This window comes from Euprymna scolopes, chromosome 12 (assembly GCF_053919585.1).
Source record: "Euprymna scolopes isolate OS-2025 chromosome 12, ASM5391958v1, whole genome shotgun sequence".
NCBI lineage: Eukaryota > Metazoa > Mollusca > Cephalopoda > Sepiida > Sepiolidae > Euprymna > Euprymna scolopes.
Window position 1 is genome coordinate 112,712,227 of NC_136493.1, and position 22,074 is coordinate 112,734,300.

The 22,074-nt window shown below is 36.4% G+C and overlaps 1 protein-coding gene across 1 annotated transcript in view; it reads left to right on the plus strand.

The window, feature by feature from the left end:
• Nucleotides 1-21,497, plus strand: part of LOC145291455 (uncharacterized) — a 556,359-nt gene extending 534,862 nt beyond the window's left edge. The window contains exon 3 of the mRNA XM_080137314.1: nt 20,956-21,497. Within this exon, the coding sequence (XP_079993440.1) occupies nt 20,956-21,291 (336 nt within the window). The 3' untranslated portion in view covers nt 21,292-21,497. The remainder of the gene's footprint in view (nt 1-20,955) is intronic.
• Nucleotides 21,498-22,074: the final 577 nt, after the last annotated feature.

Genomic DNA, 22,074 nt, shown 5'->3' on the forward strand with positions numbered 1-22,074 from the left:
TTGTGGTAAGGTGCAGCGAACTTTGTATTATGATATCCGCTTCTTGCAAAGTTAGTTATTAATAAGGATTAAGTGATTAGTATTTAATGCAAAAACGGACAAATATTTTTATCATATTCATCCATCAATTTCCCATAAAGTGCTCCTTCTACGAGAATAGTACCAAAAGTAAGACCTCCTATTTTTCTGACTCTAAAACTAAAACGTTGAAAAGCTACGAAGATGGAAGTGGTGTCATTGAAACAAGCAACCTTTTGTGTTCTAGAACTTATTTTGCTACATAGTCACAACCATTCTTAATACACGATGAACGATGCGTCGGTCGTAAAAGTCCGGAAAGCACTTTTTCACTCACATCTCTGTCGCTACTTTGAAATCAATGAAACCATCTCCTAACTATGCTGGCACCAACTACATCGGCTTCGTAAGCGTTCAACAGGTGCCGGTGAATAATGACCGGTTCAATTTTTTTTTTTTTTTTTTTTTGCATGGAAGAATTCAATGGCGCATCTCTGCTTCTGACATACGTCTATGATAGAATTTAATCTCTTAGTCTTACACTAAATATCTGCAACTGAAATTTTCAGGTCATGAAGCGATAAGTTCTGTCATCATAACAACGCAATTTGCTATCCCCTCTGATGCATTCGGACTGAATAAAAAAAATAGGAGGGATTATTTTTGGAGTGTCCCTTGTAAACCAATGAACTATAAATTTTTAGTGTTTTAAAAGCTAAAAGGCCTAGTGTATATATATATATATATATATATATATATAGAGAGAGAGAGAGAGAGAGAGAGAGACAGACAGACAGACAGACACCTACAGAGAAAAAAGAGAAAGGAGCATCAGTAGCACTTCGGGTGTTTTCGCAAACTGTTTACGCTGAATTACGGAATTTAACAATATAAAAATTGGAAGAACGAGATACTGGCATTCGATTTTTTAACGATTTTTTTTTTTTTTTTTTTGCAATTATGACATGATTTTCGATGATGCAGACGTCAAATTTGTATCGATCGAAGGATGCCTAGACTACTACAAATAAGTATCTTTATTATTTTGGCAAAGGAAATGATATGCCAAAAATATAGTACGGAATGTTATTAGACTAAAAAGAAAAACTACGTTCGGATGTGCAGTAAAAGGTCGAATAATAAGGAACGGGAGATTGTTCTTATTTTCAAGAAATCGAACTTGGAGTTATCCCAACTCTTAAAATTGATTTATATGTGGGCCTGCAGCGTCTTAGAGAAATATCCAGGGAGGATGCTGAATATTATCCGGATGGAAATATTATTTGAAAGATGTTCATATGCACGAAACATTTTATAAAGAACCCCCGCAAAAATCAAAGACGCGAGGCATACCGTTGAAAAAAAAAATAGACAATCAGGCTAACTGCATGGTTTTTGTGAGTTCCGTTATTTGCTCCATATTAAAATTTTAAGCACAGAATAAAACAAGAAAATAAGTTTTTGTGCAAAAAAGGTGATAAATAAACTCAATGAATTTGTTTAAAAGGCACATTATTTCGTGGGAATTTAGAAAAGTTTTTTGATAAGAACATACACAGCGACAGTAAACCGACCGTCGACACACCCAGCAGTATAAGAATATGTTCTCTTTTTTTTGCAGTCTTATTTATTCTTATATATTTTTTCTCATCAGAAGAAAATAAATTTTAAATGGATTAGCAATAAATAATAAAACAGATATTTTTCTTTCCATTTGTCTGTATGAAACTAAACAGACTGAATTATATTTGTTTTTATTTTGGAAACAAATTTACTTACTTTTGTCTTTTTGTGTAGTATTTTTTTTTTTAATTTTTAGAACTTAGTTCCGTCGTTCGTTCAGACTCCATGGTTTTCTTTTTCCAGTTGACCACGTGCGTTCCTGAATTCAGTTTTACTTGTTTCTCTTAGAAAGAATTTTTTTTCCGTCTCCAAAATATTATACGCTCATCTTTCGTCGCCAAATGATATGTCTTTCTTTAGATAATCATAACACAGGGCATTCACTTAGGGGAATACAAAGGTTTATCTACAAAGGGGATACAAGGGGAGAGTCTGTCTCTCTCGGTGTCTTCAAACTCTCTCATTCCCGGAGGTGTATATCTACATTGTTTGTATATTATTGTACGGAGGGGTGTTAGGTCATTGCATTATAACACATACATATTGTTGATTGATTATCCTCATAAATGAGTGCCTGTTCAATAGAAGTTCGTTTTAGATAATCTTGAAGACGTTGGATCCATACTTCCTTCCTGTGCTGCACTTGCCAATGTATTCCGCATTAGCTCTTGATAATGCAACACACGTTTGCTTTTTACTTCTCCAGCTGGCAGCTGCTCAACTTAATTCGAACAAGAACCCTAATATTGATCACCAGCCCAGTCTGCATCTGTGTATCCCAGTAGCTTGGTTGCCTTTTCCTTGCCATATAATAAACCATAATTTTGTGTATTTATTTTACAGGCTTCTAATGTGCCATTTTAGGTTGAGTAAAACAATCTTACATTTCCGACAGCATAGGTGATATCAGGCCGTTGACAGATATAGTAGACGTTTAGCAGCTGATTGTGGCTTTAGTTAATCTTGTGATCTCTATTTTTAGAGACACCAATGCTCTGATGGAGACTGAAAATGTGCGAAAATGTTGTTAAAGTTAAGATTTTGATCTCTATTTCTATTATATAAAAGCCACTTTGTGTGTAGGGGGGATTTTTCCTCATAGGTTGCGAAACGGCTGAGCCTATCTTTTACAAATTTCACACAAAGGTAATTTATATGTCTGACAGTGTTCTTAGATATGTTTTGCACCGAAATTCACCCGAGAAGTATCGAAAATCTAAAAATATCCGATCTTAAAAATAGTCTTTTTTCTTTTATAGATAAAAAGGAAATAATTTTTACAGGAGAATATTTCACGTTACACCGGTGTAACCTTGGCCGGTGTAACGTGAAATATTCCTCTGTAAAAATTCTTGGTTGCCTGGTTGAAGAGAGGAAAGATTATATTTAAGATCGTCAGCTGACGTGATATTGTAAACAAGCACAGGCGGAATTTGATTATCTTTTTTTTTTTTTTTTTTTAGTATTTTTTGCGAATTTGTCCACTGGGCAAATCCTTACTTGCAATATATAATATTCAATGTAGGATCGATTCTATGATAACACATACGTAATCTGCATAAATTAAAATATCATGTTTAAGCGTATTGTAAGACCGGGCAATACCGGGCGGCCAGCAAGTTGACAATAAAGAAAATGTGGAAAATGCAGTCAAATTAACAGTAATGCATATGGTCCAAAAAAGGCAACTCTAAAAACATTGATAAGTTTAACATTGTTGCAATCTTGGGTGTCAACGTTTCGGCCGCATATGTATGGAGTACTGCTGTCACATTTGGGCTGGTGCATCTGCTACTAGTCACTCGCTCTTGGACAGGGTTCAAAAGAGAGTCGCCAACCTGACAGGCCCTGAACTACCGTCTAGGCTTCAGCTTCTGTCCCATCGACGAAATGTTGCATCCGTCTGCCTGTTCTATAAGTACTTTAATGGTGAATGCTCTGACAAACTATAAACACTTGTACCACCTCAATATAAATACCTCCGACAACCCCGATAAGCAGCTAAATCACACTCTTACACAGTAGAGATCCTTAGGTGTAAGAAAGCCTTCTACTCCAATAGTTTCTTCTCCGGAACGGCTAGACTTTGGGACTCCCTTCCGGGATTCTGCTTTCCCAACTGAACTGACATGCAGGAGTTCAAGTGTAATGTAAACAGACATATTGCTACTCATCTCTCTTCATAATATCCCTGCAACTTATGTCCCCAATAGTAGCCCCCTACTTCAAAGTGACACTGTGCCTTGTTTAGGGTGAAAATTGAAATAAAAATGAAGGTGACTGTTGTTGAACTATTAAATCTTTCTGTCAAACACGGGAGTTTGTACGTAATTTTCAATGGAACATTTTATTTAATCCCTCCCATTATTGTTTAATGTTTAATGCTTCAGTTGCTTAGAGGCTGAATAAAATGTACCAGTCAAGAATTCGTTCTTGACAATCAGCACGACCGGTGCGGGGTCAGGAACTGGCCCAGTATCTGTCGGACTGAGGTACGCCGACTGGTATTAGGTAGAATGTCCACCCTCCGAGGCCTTACCATCCGGCGTTCGGGTGGGGTAATTTTATCACTTGTTGCCTGAGGCGAACCTACCGGGGAATGCCGATGGGGATGCACAGGCAATTTTTTCCTAGCCCAGACTGGCCTTTCTTTAGGGGCGCTGACGAGAGATTCCTGTTTTCCGACCTTGTGTCACATCTTGCTGAGGTGGCCAGCAAGTAAATAATATCTACCCTTTATTTAATCCGCTATGTAACAGACAAAGTATTAATTAAAATTCAGTGCTAAGTTTGTATCATTTGGATTTTTCGGACTACATTTCTCGTCTTGTTTGTCATTCTCGCAACGTTTTAGCCGATGTAAACTCCAAACTTATAAAGTCTTTTAAGTCGTAAATTTTAATTTAGAACTTGAGAACTCGAATGTAAGTGTGTTGTTTTCGTTACATAAGCCGTGAACGAGTAGAATTTAAAGTAATTACTTATTATATTCTTAATATCGCCTTGGGGAAAAAGACTACGTAGAATTGCTGATATTTAACACTTTATCTATTGTGCCACGCCTCCAAGAGACTAATTGTAGTGTAAAATTTGAGAGTCGTAAAAACAGTTTTGTTTTATATATGTCGTTATCCTAATTATAAATACTTATAAATACAGGGTGAGTCTCGAGAAACGGATGCATATTCAAATGTTGGAAAACAGTTTCCTTTCTGCAGCTTCGCAGACGAGGAACCAACAGGGCATCAATGTGGTTTCAACAAGATGGGGCTACTGCTCACACAGCGAGAACCTCCAGAACTGCTGTTCGTGCATGTCATTTCACGCTTTGGAGATCTCCCGTGGCCTCGGGGCTCATCTGATCTTTCCATGTGCGATTTTATCTGTGCAGCTGTTTTAAATCACGCGTCTATGCTGGGAAACCTCGCACACTCTGTGAATTGAAGACTGCATTACGTGAAAATAGTCATAAAATAGGTGAAGAAAATTAGTGAAAGTAGAGGCTAACTTTAGAAAGCGGCTTCAAATTTGTGCTTGTCAAAACGGCCATCATTCGTCAGACATAATTTTTCGCTTCCAAATATTCCATAATGGATAGTAAATGCCATTATGGTAATTTTTTTACCATACAGTAAATTTGAACCATTATAATAAAATTTTCGCTTCTAAATATTCCATAATGGCATTGTAAATGTTTTTATGTACATTATAAAATTTCTGTTGAAATATTCGCAGTTTTGTTTTCCTTAAAAACATCCGTTTCCCGTGAATCACCTGGTATATATAGAGTAAAAAGGAAAGCTATTTACTCATGTGCGACGACAGGACGTCTGAGCGAAACAGCACATATATTGGTTAGAACTGGTATAGTTAGTATAGAATACAATATGGGAACCATTAATTATAAACAATACCATTAGAGGAAAAAGGTTTAAATCTGTTTCTCATTCTCTCTTTCTCTCTCTCTCTCTCTCTCTCTCTCTATATATATATATATATATATATATATATATATATATATATATATATATATATATATATATGATTATGATTACTTCATTTAATCATATAAATTAATATACGAAGATATAATTTCATGCGTAAATTTTTCAGTATTATTTCAATAGTGTTCAATACATATGTAGAGCTAGTTGGTAAGTTATGAAAATATATGGCAATTAAGCTACACAGATTAGCGTTTCATTCATGCATAAGCCTGACGAATTCTCACGAGAATTAAACGCTAAATATTCTGTGTAGCGTAATTGCCATATATATTTTCATAACTTCCTATATATATATATATATATATATATATATATATATATATATATATATATATATATATATATATAAACTGTGTCAATCGCTTTATTGCAAATTAGTAAATTGTCAATATTTCACTTAACATACGTCACAAAAAATGAAAATTGTATCATCAAATGACTGTTTCAAGTTTAGTTATTTCCCAAAATTTTATTCAAATCCATGCGATATTCACGAAGTTAAGACATTTTATTTATTATTAAGTAATTTATACTGCCTATCCCTTTATTGCAGGTCTTTTAAAATGCCAAAAAAAATGGGCGATTAACGCTTATCGAAAAGGAAAGGATTGTTGCTGGACTTGCAGAACGATTGTTCATCAAAGATTTAACTATGGAGCTGGAAAGGGATCCAAGAACCTTGGCTTCATTCGTGAACAACCCCAACACCAAATCCAGAAAGGATAAGGGTACCAGGAGAAAACTTTCACATTGTGATATTCGGAAAATTCGTAGGGAAGTCAACCGAAACCCAAACAGCACCAGTGCTTCCAGTTTTGCAAGAGCTGGAATGCCTCCAAGATCCAGACAGGCCCGATGTAATGTGTTGAATGAGATGGCGAGGAACATCAAAACAACATAGGGAAAGACGAAAGGCCTAGGCACAGAATTACATGAAAATGGATTTCCAACGTGTCCTCTTTATAGATGAGACCCGTGTTATTCTTGACGGTCCAGATGGATGGGCCAAAGTTTGGAACTCGAACGGAACTTCAACCCCTTACAGAGTTCACCGCAAACGAGGAGGTGGAGTCATCATGTTTTGGCCGGGAATCATTAGGGATAAGTTGGTTGAACCATTCGGAGTTCCAGAGGGTGTAAAACTTACCAGCAATGCGTACACGGCCTTTTTGGATAAACATTTGTCACCATGGCTAGATGACCTACCATTGTCACGTCGCTTTCATATGATTTTTATGCATGACATTGCCCCATCCCATTCTGTTAGGGCGACTGCAGCTTTCCTTGAATCTATGGGCTTCTTTGGAGAAACTCTTATGACCTGAGCACTGGTAAATATTAAAAAGAGGAGCTTGTGAGAAAGGAGAGCAATTTACTTCAAAGGATGCCTTTTAGGTAACATAGCTGATATTGCTAGAGCCATAACTCCTTTTGGAGATCAAACAATTGACTTCCCAGGGAACAAAAGGTTGTTTTAAGATATTTAAAAAATGATGAATATGTCGATAATTCATTTATTTGAGACTTAGCATCTAGGATGTGCTTTTTCTCATTATTCTTTGACAGAAAAATATAAATAAAGTTCGCATAAGACATTGTATTTTTGCCCTAAAACATTTGAAGCAATAAAGCGATCAACAGTGGAAATTCCACGATAAAAAATAAGATGCCATGACGTCGTGAATATTGCATGAATTTGAATAAAATTATGGGAAATAACTAACCTTAAACAGTCGTTTGATGCTATAATTTTCGTTTTTGTTATGACGTATATTTAGTGAAATACTGATATTTTACTAATTTGCAATAAAGCGATTGCCGCAGTTTATATAATATTAAATTCATTTATACAAACAAATGGCTGTATACGAGCATACATGTTTCTGTAATTTCCCGTTACAGAGAAATCACATCAGATCAAGGATATCGCTTGGCCGTATGACGTGATTTCTCTGTAATGGGAAACATTGTTATACAAACAAACGGCTGCATATGTAGAAACATGTATGCACATATGTAGCTGTTTTCTTGTATAAATGCGTTTAATATAATATGCTCTGTTAACTCATTGAGCACTTTTTCGGTAGACACATGCTATCTCAGTGGATGTACTTCTAGGAAACAAAATCAAACTACCTATATATATACTAGCAGGGGTGCCCGGCGTTGCTCTGGTGTTTGGAGGTGTATGCTGTGCAAAAAAAGCAAAAATTAAAAAAAATGGTTAATTTTTTTAAACTTTGACCCCTATTATGACCCCTTTAAATTTATAGTTTCGGGCTCAAATCACTTTATAAAGTTAGATCCCGGTTCAAGGAACCTATATCTAAAATTTCAAGTGTCTAGACCCAAAATTGTCGGAGGAGTTTGGTAGAGTTCTTAAAGGTCAAATCGTTGAACTTTGACCCCTTAACAGCCAAATTTCTGGCTGACACCCGTTACATCGATTTTCCCAAATCTCAGTACCCGGTATTTCAAATTTCGAGTCTATAGACTAAAAATTGACAGAGTTATTGCGTAGGGAAATGTACACAAACAGACAGACAGACACACAGACACACAAACAGACAGACACGTTCACTTATATATATATATATATATATATATATATATATATATATATATATATATATATAAGTGAAAGTGTCTTATGTGTGTGTATCTGTGTGTTTGTGTGTGTACATTTACCTACGCAATAACTCTGTCAATTTTTAGTCTATAGACTCGAAATTTTATATACAGGGTACTGAGATTTGGAAAAATCGACATGATCCGTTTTCGGACAGAAATTTGGCTGGTAAGGGGTCAAAGTTCAACGATTTGACCTTTGAAAACTCTACAAAACTCCTCCGATAATTTTGGGTCTAAACACTTGAAATTTTAGATATAGGTTTATTGGACATGGATCTAACTTAATAACTTTATTTGAGCCCAAAACAATAAATGTTAAGGGGTCAAAATAGGGGTCAAAGTTAAAAAAATTGACCACTTTTTTTTGCTCAACATACATCTCCAAATACCCGGGCAAAGCCGGGCACCCATGCTAATATATATATATATATATATATATATATATATATATATATATATATATATATATATATATATATATATAAAGTGATGATCATATTTATTGGCACGGTAAAATAAAAGTTAAATTTTGTCTAATAAATTCTAAAAAAGGGATTAAATTAAAGAAAATAACAAAGTATATTATGCATTTTTAACTGGCCTTTCCGATGCAGCAATCAGATTTTAGAAAAAATAAATAACAAAGGAACAACAAACATAATTGCAAAAAACCCTTGTTCAAAATTATTGGCACGGCTTTGTTTTTCTTTTAGTATCAGTATAATATCAATCAATTTCCGATTTACGTGCTTTCTGAACTTTTTTATAGCCATATTATGCTTGTTTAACGCTAATTCAGTGAATAATTTTTTTCAGATAATTTTTAGATAGCGATTTATTTAAACTATTATAAGTGACTAAATTATAATTTTCAATCGCCATGGTTAAAACTAAGGAATACAGCGAAGACGTCACGAAGCTTGTTGTAGCATGCCATACCAATGGGGAGGGCTATGATAAGATTTCAAAGAAGCTAAACCTTCCCAAATCCACTGTTAGAGCCATAATAAACAAGTTCAAATCGCAAGGCCACGTTATGAGTTTAGAGGGTAGAGGGAGAAAAAGGATTCTTTCCCCAAGAGATGAACGGAAAATTGTTCGACAAGTAAAACAAAACCCAAGGATCTCTGTTAGGGAGATAGTTGATGAACAGAGCACCTCTGGAGTGAATGTATCTCGACATACAGTTGGTAGAGTTTTGAAGAGCTGGTTTAAAAGCATGTCGTCCGAGAAAGACTCCCTTATTGAAGCCTATGCACCTGAAAGCAAGGCTAGCCTTTGCAAAACGTCATATTGATAAAGATGTTGCATTCTGGAAACGTGTTCTATGAACTGACGAAACGAAAATAGAGTCATTTGGCCATAATAAAGTGTCTTATATTTACAGAAAATCTGGCGAAGCTTTCCTGCCTAAGAACACCATACCCACAGTGAAGCACGGTGGAGGCAGTTTGATGTTTTGGGGATCCTTTGCTGCCTCTGGACCAGGGCGACTTGTTAAGGTCACAGGTAGCATAAAAAAGGAAGATTATGTTAAAATATTGGATGAAAACCTGAAAGACTCTGCTAAAGAGCTCTCACTTGGTCGTCGTTGGTGGTTCATGCAAGATAATGACCCAAAGCATTCGGCTAAACTGACTAAGAAATGGCTTGAGGACAATCATATTAATGTTTTGGAGTGGCCATCACAAAGCCCAGACCTTAATCCAATTGAAAATTTATGGAGAACATTAAAATTGAGGGTAATGCAAAGGAAGCCTAAGAATCTTATTCAATTGGAGGATTATTGTCAGGAAGAGTGGGCTAAAATTACTACTGAAGAGTGCAACAACTTGGTTGTAAACTATGAAAAGCGACTGAGGAAGGTAATCAAGGCCAAAGGCTATACAATTGATTATTAAATAAATCGTGCCAATAATTTTGAACAAGGGTTTTTTGCAATTATGTTTGTTGTTCCTTTGTTATTTATTTTTTCTAAAATCCGATTGCTGCATCGGAAAGGCCAGTTAAAAATACATAATATACTTTGTTATTTTCTTTAATTTAATCCCTTTTTTAGAATTTATTAGACAAAATTTAACTTTTATTTTACCGTGCCAATAAATATGATCATCACTGTATATATATATATATATATATATATATATATTAAATAATATGATTAATAATTTATAATTAAAATTAAAAATCGATTTTATAAGGAAGAACAGACAAAATCTATAAATTAAAATATACTCTGCTCTTCTAATCCCAAAAGTATATATATATATATATATATATATATATATATATATATATATATATATATATATATATATATATATATATATATATATATATATATATATATATATAAAATAAGGGGGTGGTCACCAACAATGTGTATTTTTTTACATTATTTTATTATTCCGTGTCTTGGTTTTTCATTGAGAATTATGTTTAGATCATTGTAATAATGTTTTTAAATCATTGAAATCGTTTTTAACGCGTTTCAGGCGTTCTGTGAATCGTCCTCTTCAGAAATTATTTAAAATGCTTAGAATATATTCAAAATGTGTTGGAGATGTAAAAATAGTATTTTTGTAGTTCATTTGAAATGTTTCCAAGAGGTGGAAACGTGTAAGTGTCTACTATTCATTGGAATGTTCCATTTTTATTACTGTTTTATTAAACTGTGGTCACTCCTGTCTTGTGTTTCTCTCTCTCACTCTCTCTTTCTGCTTGTGTTTTTTTTCCTTTAGGGTAGGATGTGTGTGTGTGTTTTCTTTTATTAGTTTGGAGAATGTGTGTACTGTTTTATAATATTATGAAGTTATTTGCTTCCCTAGGAAGGTAACTGTGATCCAAGGTCGTTACTAATGTGTGTGTGTGAGGAGGGGGGGAGAAACAGCTCTTCTGAAATAAGGGTAGGGGTGTTTTCATTCAAGTTTGATATTTATTTTTTTGGCTTCTTAGATTTTAGTATTGTGATTTTTCGTTTCAGTCTTAGACAGTTCGGGTATTCTGTTCGTAGCCAAGAGTGACCAACAAAATGATGTTTCCTTACAAAGAGAAACTGTTATATTTATAATGATATAAATGTACAATAAATAAATGTTACCATAGTCAATAAAAGTTATTTTTATGGTAGAAAACTTCATTTGTTTGTATTTTTAAGTAGTTTGTAAATTTATTTTTTTTTAATTCACGAACCGTTTAAAAAAATCAAAATGGCAGCGACTTTGAAGTGGAGAGACCCGTTTTCAATTCGAAGGAGGGGCACCTGAGCATTCTGTGTTAACAATTTAAGAGAGTTTCGTCAATGTAAGGAATATTTATACACATATTTTTTATGTTTTCCGTTATTTTGTGCTTGAGGAATATTCGATTATGGCATGTGTAGTTAATATAAAAATTCATTTATGTAGTTATCGCCTCAAATTTCGTTTTAATTTCGGTTCGCTGAAATTATTTCCAGTAAAGCGCATTAAAAACTATTTCAAAACAAAACAAAAAACATAAACTGAACTTTTATTGACTATGGCAACATTTATTTCTTGTATATTTATTTTTTCGGGTAGTCGTTTGTTGGCGTTTCTGCTAAACACTCTTACTAAATAATATCGACGAAATATCGAAAAACAAAGAAACAAAAACAGTTTTAAAAAATAATGAAGCTTTACTTACTTTAGTAAAATAATCCGAAACAGCAAAATGGGATATTAAAAAAGTAAACACGTAATTACGCTAGTTTTTAAAGCAAAGAATCGATATAAATATGAATAAGAAGAAAATGGCGCCCTTTTCAAGCAGAACAGCTACGTTTCAGTTTTACAGTATTGAACGGTGTAGAATTGCGCCGTCGGATTTAGGGTTGTACTATTATAATGTAAAGAACACACAGAAAGGGTTGTAATCAACTCAATTCCTTCTAGTACACTGACAAAAAAACATATATATAAATAAAACGGTTCTGTAAATGTTTTTAAATAGACACGTAATCACGTGAGCAGGATTTTTTCCTTCTTTTGACACGATAACAAATAACATTCTTATTTTTTATTATTTATCTATTTTCGAAAGAGTGGCACGTGCAAGTGGAGAAGGAAAAAAACAGAGTTATGCAAAATTTCTCTCGAGAATTGTCTAAAGTTCCGACTTTTTTTTCACTTTAATAAGAACGTGAATTTATGGGGTGAATTTCTTCGAAACAATATGATTCAACTAAAAAAAATAAATAAAAGCTAACGTGAATTAAGATTAAAGTTAAGGTGTAATTGTGGACCCTCACCCCTTTTAAAAAACCTTGTTAAACTTTGTGACATATTTCCATTCTATGGAGGTCAGGCGCGAACGAACACCCGATAATTTTATTATACCATATTTCTTCAAACTGAAACATAATTATCAAAGTATACTTACGCAAATAGATATGAAAAGTCTTTGTTAAAAGTTGTGACATATTTACATGGAGTACAGGCGCGAACGCAAACCTCACAATTTTATTATACCATCCCTATTTAAGTTGAAACATACTTATCAAAGTATTCTTATGTACATCTATATCAAAAACACTTTAAACTTTTTTTTTCATTTTTCATTTCCATACTTTGGGAACCAGGCGCGAATGCAGGCCCCACAATTTTTATGAACCACCGTTTTGTCAGATCAAACATACCCATTCCTGATCCTCGACACATCTACTATCATTATATGTAATCAGTATAGCTACGTTCCAAATATTTATTTTTCTTACAAAATTCTTTCTAGCATTTCGAAATTCCGGCACATTTTACATATCTGTTTTCTTACACAGAAACAATCGTAGTATTATCATGTCATTATTAATTATTTCGTGCAAATGCTCTTCAGAAAAAATAGAAAAATTCAGCTTAGAAAGAATTATGCATGGCAACCTTATGTTGGAAAAAATAGAATCCCATAGAAGATTAAACCTTGCGTGTTTATCTCGGCCATTATTTTGGAATTAAATATTATGTGTGTGCGCTTTGTGTATGTATGTGTGCGTGCGTGTTTGTGTATGTTATATAAATCACCTAGAATACAGAGAAAAAACTTTTACAAATTCACCAAGAAATATGTTTTTATTTTCCATTCAGAGCATAGGATTATGACAGCATATCATAAGGTATTTATAATGTTCATCATATATGTATTTATCTTTACATAGTAAGGCGCTGCTGAATTTTCATGTAAATAAATAACATGGCTGCTCTCCACGGGGACACTCTGTTGTATTCCACATTCATTTTTAAAAATTGTATTTTTAAAGAAGATATTTTGTTATCTTTACAATAAGATTGTTTCTCTAATACGTAATCTGCATGAGCATTTATATCGTGCGCTATCCTTATAAATTTTCCTTATATTTACAAACATGTCTAATGAGCAGCGTAGTGACTAACCTTTATTATTGGGCTTAGCCTTTTTGTTCCCTTTTCTTAGCTTCATCTATCATTGTTAACTGTTATCTCACAATTTCGCATTTAAGCTGCGATTTTTGGAAAGAAGCTACTAGAATTTTGAAGAACACATGCCATAATAATATTTAAAGAAAAGACTGAGACTAGCAACATCACGTCTGTAAGAGAGAGGTTGCAGTGAAAAAGAAAGATTGTGTCAATCAAATTGCATATACGTTTTTACACCTTAGCAAGAACCTTTAAGTGGTACACAGATTCATCAGTCCAAATATGACAACATTACGCCATACATGATCTGGTGATCGTCTGATCCAACAAAGTATCGTCCTGTTAATTTCCTCTTTGTTATTAGTAATGTTTTTTAAAAGTTTGGCCATGGGCAAAAATGTTCAATATGTTCACTTTAAATATTTGAATGTAGGGCTTATAATTGACTATTTAATTTTACAGTACTAGTGCATTTTATTAACCGAGTGCATGTAAGCATCCGCTCGAGTTTGCATGGAACCAGGCGTAATCCGCCCGAAATATGACGAGCGCTGACCCAGCTATTCTTAATATTTTTTAAACATTATCTTAAAAAAATGAACTTTTATAACAAAACTAATGGTACTATATACTAGAAGTTATTCACATTTTTTTAATTCCTAAAACTTTTCTTAAAATTATCTTGCAAAAAAAAATAATATTATATATCTATAATATAAAGCTGAATGTGTGTGGGGGGGTCTGGTCACGAATAGGCTCCTATATGGTTGACTATTTTAAAAAAACTGATTACATATAATGATAGAAGATGTATCGAGACACAGGAATGGGTATGTTTGATCTGGCAGAACGGTGGTTCATTAAAATTGTGGGGTCTGCGTTCACGCCTGGTCCACAAAGTATAGAAATAAAAAGTTTAAAAATTAAAAAAAAACGTTTACAAGTGTTTTTGATATAGATGTTAATAATAATACTTTGATAAGTATGTTTTAACTTAAATAAGGATGGTATAATAAAATTGTGGTGTCTGCATTCGCGCCTGACCTCCAGAGCACGGAAATAGACACAAACTTTAATAAAGACTTTTCATCGTAAGTATACTTTGATAATTATGTTTCAGTTTGAAGAAATAGGGTATAATAAAATTATGGGGTGTTCGTTCGCGCCTGACCTCCATAGAATGTAAATATGTCACAAAGTTTAACAAGGTTTTTTTAATATATATCCACAGAAAATTGTGATAAACGTTTCAGTGTGAACAGGTATGGTATAATAAATTATGGGTTTTATCTATTTTATTTTTACTTTCATCATATTTTGCTTTGGTTTTGATACCCCTAAATTCGAAGCTATCTCTTTACAACCCTTCCTTTTCATAACCTATCATACTTTCATAAACCAGAGTCCATTTTCTGTAGGCTGTTTTTGAACCCAGTCAACGACGGGTACTTTTGCTTGTAATATATATTTGAAAGTTTTTTTTTTTTAAATACGATAAAACTCTATTACGGGAGATTTTATTTTTTATTTCATCGTTTTTCATTTATTTCTTCGCTAAATGTTAATTCCTAACGTTACCGATTAAAGAAACTAAATGTTACCCTAAATCTCAACACTTAACCCTAACACTAACCCTAAAACCCTACCCTAATAGTAACCTAACACTAAACCGCAACTCTAAATCCTAATCCTGACCCTAAGCCCCAACCCTAAACCTCCCTTTAACCCTAAATCCTAACCCTAATTCTTAACCTCCCCTCACCAAAAAAAAGTATATATAGTTTTTAATCATATGTGAAAATTCCACGAAATAGTTAGTAACACAAAAACGATAATAGTCCGCAATAAATAAATTAATATAAATAATACTCATCTCAATAATGAATTCCAAATAATATATATATCATTCGGTACGGATCCGACCATGGAAGATAAGATAATAAATAAAAAGTGGATTTATAAGATCAAAAATTTCAACTTTGATCGCCCTTCGGAGTTCCTACCCGTCGCGGTTACCACCTGACGAAAGTCAGAGGAATAGTTGGTCGAAAACGTCGTGAAACAACAACTAATAAGGATGCAATAAATAAATTAATATAAATAATACCCATCCCAATAATGAATTCCAAGTAAAATAATATAAAAACGATACATTCCGAAAGAAACTCAACTACAATTAATAATCTTTCCTTTCAGATTAGTAATAACATTATTAATTGTTTGGCGTAATAAAACGTAATACAATTCTTATTCTGACATACAGAATTTAGACAGTTAATGTTTTCACCAACATTCTGGCGCCTGTCACACTTCAATTTCTTGTTCTCTGTCAGTGGAAGAGAAATCCTTCACGACTGAGACAATTTTTATTTTTGTTCCTTTTCTCCACATTAAAAAAAGGACCCTGGTATTTAACTCTGTCCCGTGGAGAGGCATTGTAAATAGGAACATTCTGGCGCCTGTCTGCAAATACACAGCTTCGCAGTCGCTATCCAGATTTTCTTTTTAGTCGGGTGCAAGCGACTCTATAAGTCACTCCGTCGGTCGGTCGGTCGGTCGGTCTGTCCGTAACACTTTTGTTCTCGGCCTCCGGGCCGGGATCAAAGTGTAGTATCTGTTCCGGCAGATACTGCAAGCTATGACTAGCTATGACTAGCTATGACTAGCAAAGACCAGATGTGGGGGCGACCCCACATGCCTGACCATTAACCAGCTCCCATTTTCCACCTCTCGGGAGCTGGTCCCCTTTTCCCCTTCCCCCTCCCTTCACTCCTCACATTAAAAATCGGCCTTGTGCCTAATTTGCTCGGTGGGGGAGCAAATAAATACCATCTGTTCCGGCAGATGCTGCACTTAAGATAATTTGTACCAGTCAATGGAGGGGAAACCCTCTATACTGGGACAATTATTATTTTTGGTAACCAGAGTGCCCCCTTTTTGCCTACTTTTAGGGGAGCTGGTTTTTACCTCACATTAAAAACGGCCTTGTGCCTAATTTGCTCAGTGGGGGAGCAAATAAATACCATCTGTTCCGGCAGATACTGCAAGCAAAGACCATATGTGGGGGCAACTCCACATATAAGACCTTGGTCAATGTAGGGGCAACCCTTCATACCAATTGTCACTATCCAGCTCCCCTACTCCCCCGGGGAGTTGGTCCCCATTTCCCCTTCACTCCTCACTTTAAAAATCGGCCTTGTGCCTAATTTGCTTGGTGGGGGAGCAAATAAATACCATCTGTTCCGGCAGATACTGCAAGCTATGACTAGCTATGACTAGCAAAGACCAGATGTGGGGGCAACCCCACATGCCTGACCATTAACCAGCTCCCATTTCCCACCTCTCGGGAGCTGGTCCCCTTTTTCCCTTCCCCCTCCCTTCACTCCTCACATTAAAAATCGGCCTTGTGCCTAATTTGCTCGGTGGGGGAGCAAATAAATACCATCTGTTCCGGCAGATGCTGCAAGCTATGACTAGCTATGACTAGCAAAGACCAGATGTGGAGGCAACCCCACATGCCTGACCATTAACCAGCTCCCATTTCCCACCTCTCGGGAGCTGGTCCCCTTTTTCCCTTCCCCCTCCCTTCACTACTCACATTAAAAATCGGCCTTGTGCCTAATTTTCTCGGTGGGGGAGCAAATAAATACCATCTGTTCCGGCAGATGCTGCAAGCTATGACTAGCTATGACTAGCAAAGACCAGATGTGGGGACAACCCCACATGCCTGACCTTTAACCAGCTCCCATTTCCCACCTCTCGGGAGCTGGTCCCCCTTTTTCCCTTCCCCCTCCCTTCACTACTCACATTAAAAATTGGCCTTGTGCCTAATTTGCTCGGTGGGGGAGCAAATAAATACCATCTGTTCCGACAGATGCTGCAAGCTATGACGAGCTATGACTAGCTATGACTAGCAAAGACCAGATGTGGGGGCAACTCACATGCCTGATCTTTAACCAGTTCCCATTTCCCACCTCTCGGGAGCTGGTCCCCTTTTTCCTTTCCCCCTCCCTTCACTCCTTACAATAAAAATTGGCCTTGTGCCTAATTTGCTCGGTGGGGGAGCAAATAAATACCATCTGTTCCGACAGATGCTGCAAGCTATGACTAGCTATGACTAGCAAAGACCAGATGTGGGGGCAACCCCACATGTGTGACCTTTAACCAGCTCCCATTTCCCACCTCTCGGGAGCTGGTCCTCTTTTTCTCTTCCCCCTCCCTTCACTCCTCACATTAAAAATCGGCCTTGTGCCTTATTTGCTCGGTGGAGGAGCAAATAAATACCATCTGTTCCGGCAGATACTGCAAGCAAAGACCAGATGTGGGGGCAACCCCACATGCCTGACCTTTAACCAGCTCCCATTTCCCACCTCTCCGGAGCTGGTCCCCTTTTTCCCTTCCCCGTCCCTTCACTCCTCACATAAAAAATTGGCCTTGTGCCTGATTTGCTCGGTGGGGGAGAAAATAAATACCATCTGTTCCGGCAAATACTGCAAGCAAAGACCATATGTGGGGGCAACTCCACATATAAGACCTTGGTCAATGTAGGGGCAACCCTTCATACCAATTGTCACTATCCAGCTCTCCTACTCCCCGGGGAGTTGATCCCCATTTCCCCTTCACTCCTCACTTTAAAAATCGGCCTTGTGCCTAATTGGCTCGGTTGGGGAGCAAATAAATACCATCTGTTCCGGCAGATGTGGCAAAGCTATGACTAGCAAAGACCAGCTATGACTAGCAAAAACCATATGTGGTGGTAACCCCACATATCTGACCTTGGTCACTGAAGGGGCAACCCTTCATACCAACAGTTTCTAATCCAGCTTCCACTTCCCTCCTCTCGGGAGCTGGATCCCCCCCCCCTTTCCCTCCCCTTCCCCCCTATCTCCACATTAAAAAACTGCCTCCTGCCTAATTTGCTCAGTGGAGAAGCAAATAAATAAAAAAATAAATAAAAAGTGTAGTATCTGTTCCGGCAGATGCTGCAAAGCTATTACTAGCAAAGACCAGCTATGACTAGCAAAGACCATATGTGGGTGTAACCCCACATATCTGACCTTGGTCACTGAAGGGGCAACCCTTCATACCAACAGTTTTCTAATCCAGCCCCCACTTCCCACCTCTCGGGAGCTGGATCCCCCCTTTCCCTCCCCCTTCCCCCTTTCTCCACATTAAAAAACGGCCTCCTGCCTAATTTGCTCAGTGGGGAAGCAAATAAATAAAAAGTGTAGAATCTGTTCCGGCAGATACTGCAAGCAAAGACCATATGTGGGAGCAACCCCACATATAAGACCTTGGTCAATGTAGGGGCAACCCTTCATACAAATTGTCACTATCCAGCTCCCCTACTCCCCGGGGAGTTGGTCCCCATTTCCCCTTCACTCCTCACATTAAAAATCGGCCTTGTGCCTAATTTGCTCGGTGGGGGAGCAAATACATGCTATCTGTTCCGGCAGATACTGCAAGCAAAGACCATATATGTGTGGGTAACCCCACATATCAGATCTTGGTCAATGTAGGGGCAACCTTTCATACCAATTGCCACTATCCACCTCCCATTTCCCACCCATCGGGAGCTGGTCCCCTTTTCCCTCCCCCCTCTCTCTCTCTCTCTCTCTCTCTCTCTATCTATCTATCTATCTCTCCACATTAAAAAACGGCATTGTGCCTAATTTGCTCACTGGGGAAGCAAAATAATACAAAGTGTAGTATCTGTTCCGGCAGATGCTGCAAGCTATGACTAGCTATGACTAGCAAAGACCAGCTATGACTAGCAAAGACCATATGTGGGGGTAACCCCACATATCTGACCAACAGTTTCTAATCCAGTCCCCACTTTCCACCTCTCGGGAGCTGGATCCCCTCTTTCCCTCCCCCTTCCCCCTTTCTCCACATTAAAAAACGGCCTCCTGCCTAATTTGCTCAGTGGGGAAGCAAATAAATAAAAAGTGTAGTATCTGTTCCGGCAGATACTGCAAGCAAAGACCATATGTGGGGGCAACCCCACATATAAGACCTTGGTCAATGTAGGGGCAACCCTTCATACCAATTGTCACTATCCAGCTCCCCTACTCCCCGGGGAGTTGGTCCCCATTTCCCCTTCACTCCTCACATTAAAAATCGGCCTTGTGCCTAATTTGCTCGGTGGGGGGAGCAAATACATACTATCTGTTCCGGCAGATACTGCAAGCAAAGACCATATATGTGTGGGTAACCCCACATATCAGATCTTGGTCAATGTAGGGGCAACCTTTCATACCAATTGCCACTATCCACCTCCCATTTCCCACCCATCGGGAGCTGGTCCCCTTCCCCCCCCCTCTCTCTCTCTCTCTCTCTCCATATTAAAAAACGGCCTTGTGCCTAATTTGCTCAGTAGAGGAAGCAAATAAATACAATCTGTTCCGGCAGATACTGCAAGCAAAGACCATATGTAGGGGCAACCCCACATATCAGACCTTGGTCAATGTAGGGGCAACCCTTTATACCAATTGTCACTATCCAGCGCTCTTACTCCCCGGGGAGTTGGTCCCCATTTTCCCTTCACTACTAACATTAAAAATCGGCCTTGTGCCTAATTTGCTCGGTGGGGGAGCAAATAAATGCCCTTTTCTTGGTCCTTTTGCCAAGATCAAAGTGTAGTATCTCTTCTTACTACATGCTGTACTTATGTTTGTAAATTTGTGATGTAAAGTGGGGATCATTTTTCTGTATTAATTTAATGTAAAATGATCACCCACTTTACAACCTGTCAGTCACAAAGCCATTCAAGTCATTCTCCAGATAATTAAAATTGTTTTTAGAGGATTCCAGTTATTTTTTAAGCATTCAAGTCATTCTTAATGTCATTCAAATCATCCTTAAGGTCATTAAAGTAATTCTAAGTCATTTACTTTTTATTTATTTAAGTCATTTCAGACCATTTTTCGGTCATTTTAGTTTATCTTTAAGAATTTCATGTCAATCCTACATTCACACATTCATTCATTACAGGAGAGCACGCGACTAATGGCTATCGGCCTTGTTTTTCTCTTACCTTTCTTCTTTTCTTCAGCGTTCATTTGTTTTTCTCACTCGATAATGAGTCGATATAGAATCGAAAACATTCGTGATGTCTTAGGAACTTACATTAATTATTGCTTATTTTAACACAAAAACAGAAAATATGGGAAAAATTTTTAAATTATAATTAAACAGAAGCGTTCTGTTATTTTTAAACAATGCTTGCTTAATTATATTTTTTATTTTTTTTTTTTTTTTTCCAGAAAGTCTACTACGAGATGAACAGCTTGTTTGAACAGAAGACATACATTTCGACAGTGCGCAGTTGCGCGAAAGAATGTACGCCCCAGAACGATTTTGCCAACTGCAGCACCGAACGACTGACCACGCGAGGTTGTTCACGGCGCGTCTGCTGTCGAGACAAAGACTTGTGCAATGCTGCCTTTTCTAATTACAAGACTGGATGGCACATAATGGTTGCACCGATCCTTAGCATCGTTTTGTGGCTTCTGCTAAATCATCATTCAACCAGCAAAGAGCTGCCTCGATCTTCTTCGGATTACAGACAATATTCTTTTTATCCACACAGAACAATATAAAGACGAGAAATGCAATTCTCGCCGGGAGGGGAAAGGGTGGGGGGATGAAAAATAGTTTTTGTTTTGTTTTGTTTTTCTGTTATTTTTATTATTATTATTTTAAGATGAACCTCATCAAAAATTCTTTTTTATATAATATTTTTTATTTTTCCCAGATTGGGGGAAACCCACAAAAGCGGAATCAATGTTTTATATATATATATATATATATATATATATATATATATATATATATATATATATATATATATATATATATTTCAAATGTATTAAAAAAAGACAATATTTTTCAAAATGCTCAATTTGTATGTAGAGTTATTATAATAGAGATTATATAAATATCAGTAGAAAACTTACGCAGATTAATCAACGTTTCTATGAAGTTACTTGTCTTGTTGAGGGGTCAGTAAAACTTTTTATTATTCTATAGATTTCATTGACCCTTTGACGAGACGAGTAAGTCGAAACGTTGATTAATTTGTGTAAGTTTTTCTGATGTTTATATAGTTTCGTACTTTCACACACACATATATATAACAATTACGTGGGTATTTATGAAGGCTGATAACAATGCAAAAATTAGGGATGTTGAAAGAAAGTGTGAACAAAAAAAACAATCAAAGACAATATTTGGGTAACGAATCTTTGAAAAACTTAATATATATATATTTTTAACAATCTTCCACAAATCAAATCAGGAAATATGAGACTTACTGCGCAATAAATAAAAATATCCGGGATATAACTCCGGGAGTGACCTCTCCTGCCACAAAAACGGTGGGG